We start from the raw sequence: 9,470 nt of genomic DNA, 5'->3' as shown, positions 1-9,470 counted from the left end.
TAACAGCCATAATTCCACTTGTGACAGGGGAAATTGAAGTTTGTTGTGTACAACAGGGAGTGGCAATTGAATGCAAGCTTCACCATTTAATATTTTTTGAAAAATCCCTGAAAAAGTTATTAGGGATAATAAATATTTATGATTTGATGTATTTCTAATTTTTATGCAAATCAAAGGTTGTAAATTAGGCCTTTTTAGACTTATTTGCATTTTGTTTAATGTTTCTAAGACAATCCAATGATAAGTTATTGTGGATAAGGGAATTAAATGCATTTTATATGATTTGGCGAATGTCTGTTGAATGTCTGTTGAACTTCGAATATAAAACCAACTTTATTTCGGTTATATTTCTATTGTCACAACAAAACATAGCAGCCCACCATGTAGCTCAGTTGGTAGAGCAAGGCGCTTGCAACGCCAAGGTTGTCGGTTCGTTTCTCACGGGGGGCCAGGGGGGCCAGTATGAAAATGTATGCATTCACTAACTGTAAGTCGCTCTGGATAAGAGCGTCTGCTAAATGACTAAAATGTAAATGTAAAGCACAAAAGACGCAAAAATGCGCGGGTGCTGTCCATGGTGCTGAAGTTGACTTATCTTGTGCATTTACAGTATACCTCCCTCCCTCGCCTAACCAGAGAGCATCCTGCAAAAACCATGAATCGATATTGAACTGCATGTTTTCAAACAACCCTCTATGAAATAACTAGTCTATAATATTATTAGTGGATACTTCATCACTGTGCGTGAGTAATTTCAGAGGCACTTCCGACTTCTGTGCGCAGACAGACGCACAAAGGAGCAGGTAATGATTTCCTGTGAGAACCTCATGTCACCAGAGCCAATGTCAAGCAAGAGCCACCAAGGAGGCTGGTTTACAGGAAGTAAATATTCTGCATAAGAGAAGAGAAACACATTACAATGTCAAGCATAATAGGTTAAAAAAAAAACATGAGGCTATTCCAATAACTGTAGCATTATGTTCAATTGAGCGAGTAGGTTATTTTCATAATTCTCATATTAAATATAATTAGCCTACTTAGGTATAGCCTGTGCGTAAATATCATCACATTGTAAGAACTTATTTAGGCTACAAATGTGTTCAGCATTGAAAATATTACGCCCAAATAAAAGCTTTACCTCACCGTTGCTCCAGTAGCTCTAGCTCTGTGATCATGAATTTGTAGCCTACATTTCTGCTACCTCCACAGCACGTATTATATATCTCGCCTGTTGATGTCACCCTTAGCCTACTCCTCCAGCATTCGGAGTCCCCCAGCACACACACATACATACACACACACGCAGATGGATAACTTCACCGTTCCTCCTGGGTTTCCTTTATGATCCCGGGATCTCCCACTTTCCACATCAGACTTCATCTAGCAACACATGCGAACAGACCGCTCCTGCTCTGCTCTCCTTTCGACCAGCGACACAGCAGCCTGTAACCACCCCGCACCAGGACACCTCAACCAGGACTCACACCTTCATCCTTCGCAGACTGGTTAAGCACGACGAAATCATCGATTGATTTTCCAAAGGGATTTCCACCGGAAAGCTCGACAAGTGCAATTACCAAGTCAAGGACTTCTGGGCTATAACGACTATAGTCGCCGAATCCAAACCGTCATAATGTCCGAGGTACTGCCTTACAGCGAGGGGAAAATGAGCGGCTATGGGGACAGCGAGGCCAGTCAGATGTCCTTTAGCTGCGGGCTACAGGACACCAATTCGTTCTTCGGGGCGTCGCAAGCGAAAAGACCCCCAAAACTGGGACAGATCGGCAGAGCCAAGAGAGGTAAGTGATGTATTGTTGAATAAAGGTTTTGTTTTGGTCATCAAAAACAAAGGCTTGGCCACCCAGGCATGCTTGGGTGAACTTTAACTCTAACCTAGGCTACAGTTACCTAACCTACTTGTTATAAAACACTGAAATGCAAAAGATAAAACACAGATATGCATTTGACCTCTAAATTATGTGGCAAATATTTGTTGATATAACAAAGGTCAGCAGCTGACCACATTGAGCCCAGTTGAAAGTGATGCATGAGAATAATAGACTACTGATGTGATATCAAAATGTATTTCAGTAGCTATAGTCTACTATATTTCTACATTAGTTATGCTCTGTCTTTTTTGAATGGCAAATTGTCCTCATTGCATGCTTGGCTATGTACCGTTATGTACAAAGCATTGTTTGCAGTATTTCAGGACCAAGGTCAGGGGTTTGACACAACAACATATTCCTTTGTGTTGCACAATTCCCCATCCTATTCACTCAAAGCCTTTGCAATTACTTGATTTGTTGTCTGTAAAACAGCTTTATGAAACAGTTATATGATATGTCAGTAATAAACATTAATATAATTTATTCTTCCCTCCGCAGTGGTCATCGAAGATGACCGAATAGACGATGTCCTAAAGGGGATGGCAGACAAGTCATCACCTGGTGTTTAAAGATGAACGATGCCTTGCAAACTTTTTATTTTGATCAACGATTTAAAGCACTTGTCGGTTGTGCATGTTCGAGGATTGTAGGAGAAACGATGGCACGAAGCGAAGACAAGGGGAAGGAAAGGAATGGAAAGAACGATGTGAAGATTGGACAAGAAAGCAGAGGAAGAGTTTGAGCAAGACTCCAGAAAATATAGAGATTTATCATGGGTTTGCTGGCAATTCTTCAAAACGAAAACCCATTTTAACTTCTGCTGCGCAGCGTGATGTTGAGATGGCAGACCCTGTCTCTGATGGATGAACTTGCCAGTCTTTCACAACCATCTTCCAAAAGCGCCGTAAGCAACAAAAAACTACAACTGGTGGCTGAATCTCATTTCAAGCTCTATTTCTATAGTTGAATACAGTAGCCTACCTAAGCTCGAAGACCATATTCCCCTTACAGGCTTTGCATTGTTGATAACAATCGGCGACGTCACATTCAAGGGAGCTGTCCTTTTCAGCACTGGTCGAACGTAGAGAATGCATTCCGATTGCTGCTAAAGCTTTTTAATACTGACAAACCAAACACTGAAGTCCAGTAACTAGAAGAGACCCATTGTATTTAAAACAAATATAGATACATATACAGTATATATACCTACACCAAGGATGGTGCAATGTTAATATTTCCTTTCGTATGCCTATATTCATTTTGGCCTCACCTGTAAAGAATAAGCTAGTAATGCATAGTCCCCAGGTTCAATTGAATGAAATTGATACATGGTGTTACATTACCCCCCACGGTTAACGATGCAGGTCGGCGCCTTCATTAAGCCTACCGACACCTGCACATAGCTGTTTCACTTTTTACAGACTCTCGAAATATCGAAGGAGGCGAGATGGGCAAATTATGTTTGAAACAATAGTCATGAAATTGATGGGAAAATATTGTTTTATTATTTATTTAGATTTTGCAATTATTTGTGTTTTTTGTCTTCTATAATTAAAAGTCCACTATTTTCTCCATCTATTTGCATGAACTTTCACTCTGGTGCCAATACAGGTGCCACCACTCTTACCCTGGCACGCTTCTTTTTAACAAAATCCATATTTGTATTTTTATATCTAAACAATTGTTATTTAAAAATGATGTGCTAGTCTACCGTCTTACAATTCATCAACACAAATGTTTGTACTATAGAGAGGACAGCATATTGAGACTATATAGGCCTAACAGAGAATCTAAGAGATTTGGGTTTAGACTTTTGTCATTCTATATCAAGGGGTCTGACATTTTTTTTTTTAAAGACTAACTGAATGTGTTTGGGGTTTTGCACACATCAATGTTACACTATTATTGAGAAATTGTATCCTGTGACTTGAGCTTCGTTGATGAATTTGTTAGAAAATTGCAATTTTTTTGTATATTGCACTGTTTACGAGGATCCTCAAATAACACATTGAATTTTGACAGATTTTGGACATTACAGTTGTTTTTTATTTAGTTTATCTTGTACCATTCTTTTAAGGAAACTCAATATGGTTTGTTGTGCATGACCTTACTATTATTTTCATTAATTAAACATTGTTTTATGAAGCAAAAAAGCAACAGTGTCATGACATTCTAAGAATGAGTCATTGTATATTATGATGCCATTTTCACTGTATTTGGTGAACAAATAAATGGTGAAAGAACATGTAAAATGTGGTCCTATGGTATTCATTTTCCAAGATCACTCCATCATCACAGAGTAAAAACATTAACACAAGACAGTTAGGCCCTCATGACAGTTGGTCTGGCTTTGGATTACAACCACATCATTGTTGGACATAAGGTGGATGAATTGCCAATGGATTACAGTAGATCTCCAAGCTATGACCTACCTGATAAACAAATCAATATTTGGGCCTACACGCTTTAGCAGAGACCAGCAGGTGGGCCTCCTGACCCACCATTTGAGAAACACTAATAAAAAACAGAGAATAGGCTACTTGTTGCCTCTCAAGTAATGATGTAGGCTGTCTTCACTCATAGCTCATAGTCTTTGATGACACAACTATAGGCTACTGTATGGTCAAATGTAGTGCACTGCAACATGGTGGGGAACACAGTGAAAAGTTGAGATTTTCCTACAATAGTAGGCTGGGGATTCTATTGGAACAAGGGCCCTATGGAATATAACACCAATCTATCAGCTATCAAAGTCCCTATCCCCAACCTGAGATACAAGGTGTATGAATGTAAACATGGTTCAAGGCCATTCAGACTAACATAGTGCCCCACACACAGTGGTCCAGAGGGAATACTTGAATAATCCTTCCTTCTTCCCTTCCTTGAAGTCTAACATCATCTAACACTGTCGGATTGGTAAAAGCAAGGATTCCACTACATAGCTGACACCTACCCAGTCATGTCAGACCTGCCTAAAATTAGCCTAATGGAGGGGCCAAGTAAGGCGTAATCCCAAATTGTTGTTTATCATAGGGGTAAACTACAAAGCAGGATCATTGAGTTAACCAGCTAACTTGACCAAATATTATCAAATAACTTTACATTTTTTAGAAACATAGGCTTGAAATGGGCATGGTCTAATTGACTCAACTACCAAAACCATATATCTAAGTTTAGGTTTCTTAATTAAGCAGAAACTCAATAGTTGTTTCTGGTTGTTTATCAAAGTTAGCTGGCTAACTCATTGATCCTGCTTTGTTGTATACACCCCAGGTTCAATTAGTTAATCAGCTAACTTTGATGAACAACCATAAATAACCATGGATTTTCTGGTTTATTAAGAAAGCTAAACTTTGATATGTGTTTGAATTTGAATCTGCGTTGTAGTATACCCCACTGTTGTATCACTCTGTAATGCTACAGACAATAACAACACAAGCCTCTCCACTCTCAGTACTCACACTATGCTGTACTGGTTATTGACTTTCCTGTTGCAGTCTCCACTGGACCGAATGGACACACATTACCATTGACCTTTGTTGTGTTGTGGGCAGTGTGTGTGGGTGTGTTCATAGCCTGATACATTTTCAACTTTGATGTTCAGTACTAAGTTGGATGGGCATGACCACCAATCACCACTGACAACTTTGTTGCACTTTGTGAGTGTGTATGTGTGTTTGAACTCTGTCACATTGTTTCTATAGATTTTTAGCACTGAAACCGTTGGCATGCATGGGAAAACGTAACGTTATGACTATAACTACTGTTCCCTGAAGGATGGGAAACGAGGTGCAACACAACTATGGAGAGTCGCACTCTCACGACTTCGACTGAAGAACTAAAATCACGCCTGACAAGGCCAATGAAATCCACGCCTCGCTTGAAGCCCTGACTTACACAGGTGATAAGCCTCAGGCTCGGATTCATTCCTTCAACCCAGTACCGCTCTTCAACGTGCCCAGAACCGGTCGACGTGGGGCCAAAGAGGTACTGTACCTTGTTCCCCTCCTTCAAGGAACAGTAGTTATAGTCATAACGGTATGTTCCCTTTCAGTCAGTACTCTCGGTACAACACAACTATGGGGAATTCACGCCCCAAGCTGACCCCAACGGATATCAAATGAAACGGCCCATGGCAGACCACCCAGACCTCCACCTCACAAACTGTGTTAGTCTGGGTATTGCACACATTGCACGCTGCTTAATAACCCTCTCCTGTCCCAGCTGTAAGCACACTGTGGGCTACACTGGGAGCAGTGACATCCAAGCGATAAAACCTCACAAAAGTGTGTGGTGATGCCCAACGCGCCACAGCACAAATATCCCCTACAGTCAACCCTTTAAATAACGCCCAAGACGCTGCCAGACCACTAGGCATACACCACTAGGTAATCCTTGCCACTTGCTGCTACAGAGCATTTGGAAAGTATTCAGACCCCTTCACTTTTTCCACATTTTGTTACGTTACAGCCTTATTCTAAAATTGATAAACCAAAACAATCCTCATCAATCTACACACAATACCCCATAATGACAAAGCAAAAACAGGTTTTTAGAAATGTTTGCAAATGTATAAAAAACAAAACGGAAATATCACATTTACATAAGTATTCAGACCCTTTACTCAGTACTTTGTTGAAGCACCTTTGGCAGCGATTACAGCCTGGAGTCTTCTTGGGTATGACGCTACAAGCTTGGCACACCTGTATTTGGGGAGTTTCTCCCATTTTTCTCTGCAGATCCTCTCAAGCTCTGTCAGGTTGGATGGGGAGTGTCGCTGCACAGCTATTTTCAGGTCTCTCCAGAGATGTTCGATCGGGTTCAGGTCCGGGCTCAGCTGTGCCACTCAAGGACATTCAGAGACTTGTCCTGAAGTCACTCCTGCGTTGTCTTGCCTGTGTGCTTAGGGTCGTTGTCCTGTTGGAAGCAGCCTCTGGAATAAGTTAAATTGCCCTGGGGGTTACGAACAAAGGATCCAATTCGGGAAAGCCGTATTCCTGGTCGTAATGCTGGTGAGCGCTCAAGGATCTCTCTGTACTTTGCTCCATTCATCTTTCCCTCGATCCTGACTAGTCTCCCAGTCCCTGCCACTGAAAAACATCCCCACAGCATGATGCTGCCACCAACATGCTTCACCGTAGGGATGGTGCCAGGTTTCCTCCAGACGTGACGCTTGGAATTCAGGCCAAAGAGTTCAATCTTGGTTTCATCAGACCAGAGAATCTTGTTTCTCATGGTCTGAGAGTCCTTTAGGTGCCTTTTGGCAAACTCTAAGTGGGCTGTCATGTGCCTTTTACTGAGGAGTGGCTTCCGTCCGGCCACTCTACCATAAAGGCCAGGTGTACTCCAATCAAGATGTTGAAACATCTCAAGGATGATCAATGGAAACAGGATGCACCTGAGCCCAGTTTCGAGTCTCATAGCAAATGGTCTGAATACTTATGTAAATAAGGTTTTTATTTTTATTTTCTTGCAATAATTTCTAAAAAAACTATTTTTGCTTTGTCATTATGGGGTATTGTGTGTAGATTGATGAGGACAAACATTTATTTAATCCATTTTAGAATAAGGCTGTAACGTAACAAAATGTGGAAAAAGTCAAGGGGTCTGAATACTTTCCAAATACACTGTATATGCCCAGGAGATAGCCTCCACAATCCAGTGGGCGAGATGGTGCTTAGAGAGCGCCCTGCCATGAGCTGGAATAGCAAAACAGACAAAAAGCTGGTCAAATAACCGGATATCCCGGTTTCACTCAATGTACATGCGTAAAGCTCAGACTGGACACAGTGCATGTAACCGCTGTTGCTTACAGAAGCAAATGGAGGAGGCGAAAAGGGAAGTAGCTAAAAGCTAGAGACCTGTAGGGCATAGTCATGACCTTTGGGGTGAAGGCCGCATTAGGGCACAAAGTCACCTTAGAGTCGCCAGTGGCGAAATGAGTACAGGAAGGGTGTATGGAGAATTTTTGGAGATCCCCAACACGTTTAGCCGAGGCCAAAGACCCTGGTCAAAAAGCTCCTGTAGGGACATTAAAATATTCATTTTCAGAGTGCTCTGGGGGACAATTTCTTTATTTTGGCACCAAAGCTCAACGCCTGCCACTTATACACATGCAGCCCTCCTGTGGAGGTCACCGTTGTGGACGAATAGTAGCAATCATGTTCAGAGGTAAACCTCTAGCCGCGAAATTGGATCTCTCAGGGGCCAAGCCCACAAACCCCAAATCTCTGGCTGAGGGTGCCAAACCTGCCCGTGCACCTAGGTTAACCAATCCCTGCACAGCGGGAGTTGACATAGGAACCCATCCAATAGGTGGATGATCCCCACGAACCAAGGTTGCTTGGGCCAACAGGGAGCCAGAAAAATCTATGACAAGCCCTCCAGGCGCACCCTCCCCAACGTGGGCTGAATCAGCTCCACGGGGGGAAATGCATAAAGGAGGGTCCAAGATCACTGTTGCGCCAGTGTGTCCGTTCGAGTCCCTCATCGAGAAAAACAGATGACAATGGACGTTTTCTCTCGATGTGCAAAGATCTACGTTGCCACTATATAGTTAACCAAATAGCTACCTGGACTATCTGCATTGACAGGAGATGGACCCCCTCGTACTCCGACCCCTCCTCTCTCTAGCGCCAGCGCCCCCGAGCTCCATTGGGCACGGCTCGGAGGCGCTGGAGGGTGAAATGGACGGACCCCCCTCGGGACGTCCGCGGGTAGCTAGCAGGGTATCCAGCCTGATGGACATGTCGACTAACTGGTCGAACGAGAGGCTGGTGTCCCGACAGGCCAGCTCCCTACGGACGTCCTCACGTAGACTACAGCGGTAGTGATCGAGGAGGGCCCGCTCATTCCACCCTGCATCCGCCGCTAGAGTACGGAATTCCAACGCGAACTCCTGGGCACTCCTCTTCCCCTGCCGGAGGCAGAACAGACGCTCCCCCGCCGCTTTCCCCTCCGGGGGATGGTCAAACACCGCCCTGAAGCGGCGGGAGAACTCCGCGTACGTGATGGTGGTAGCGTCTATTCTCCTCCACTCGGCGTTGGCCCATTCTAACGCCTTGCCGGAAAGGCAGGAGATCAGGGCGGACACGCTCTCGTGTCCCGAGGGCGCCGGGTGCACGGTGGCCAGGTAAAGCTCCACCTGGAGAAGGAAGCCCTGACACCCGGCAGCGGTCCCATCGTAGGCCCTCGGGAGCGAGAGTCGAACTCCTCTGGATTCCGGAGCGGGAATGGGCTGACTTGCCGATGGTGAGGGCAGGGAAGATGGCATTGGGGGTGTCCCTCGGGTCTCCCAGCGTTGGAGGGTGGTGATCACCTCCTGCAGGACGGACCCCATCCGCATGATCTGGTCATTCTGCTCCCGGACCCTGTCCTCCAACCTCTCCTGTGCTGCTGCGGCTCCTGCTGATTCCATTGGAAATGGTGTGTGATTCTGTCAGTGTTGCTGTAGGTGGGTGTGGTGGTGGAATCAGGCGCAGGACGCAGAAAATAAGTCCAAAAGACTTTAGTGAATGCACAAACTCAAGCACGATGCAATGCCCTGAGGCGAGAACGCCGCACGCAGGCGAAAACAAACGG

General features: G+C 44.1%; 1 protein-coding gene across 1 annotated transcript; it reads left to right on the top strand.

Annotated features, from left to right (window-relative positions):
* Nucleotides 1–1,371: 1,371 nt before the first annotated feature.
* camk2n2a (calcium/calmodulin-dependent protein kinase II inhibitor 2a) lies at nucleotides 1,372–4,137 on the top strand. Its single transcript, XM_084183087.1, has 2 exons — nucleotides 1,372–1,799; nucleotides 2,388–4,137. Exons 1-2 carry the CDS (start codon nucleotides 1,634–1,636, stop codon nucleotides 2,456–2,458), a joined length of 237 nt encoding a protein of 78 aa, XP_084039213.1. The 5' UTR covers nucleotides 1,372–1,633; the 3' UTR covers nucleotides 2,459–4,137.
* Nucleotides 4,138–9,470: the final 5,333 nt, after the last annotated feature.

This window comes from Coregonus lavaretus (assembly GCF_964263955.1).
Source record: "Coregonus lavaretus genome assembly, chromosome: 19".
In the NCBI taxonomy this organism is placed as follows: Eukaryota; Metazoa; Chordata; class Actinopteri; order Salmoniformes; family Salmonidae; genus Coregonus; species Coregonus lavaretus.
This window is presented reverse-complemented; position numbering and strand designations above follow the sequence as displayed.

What these genes read in the sequence shown, in the direction of transcription:
- camk2n2a (XM_084183087.1), top strand. Translation starts at nt 1,634, where the DNA reads ATGTCCGAGGTACTGCCTTACAGCGAGGGGAAAATGAGCGGCTATGGG. An exon ending in GATCGGCAGAGCCAAGAGAG is followed by an intron (nt 1,800 to 2,387) that starts GTAAGTGATGTA and finishes TTCCCTCCGCAG; the next exon opens with TGGTCATCGAAGATGACCGA.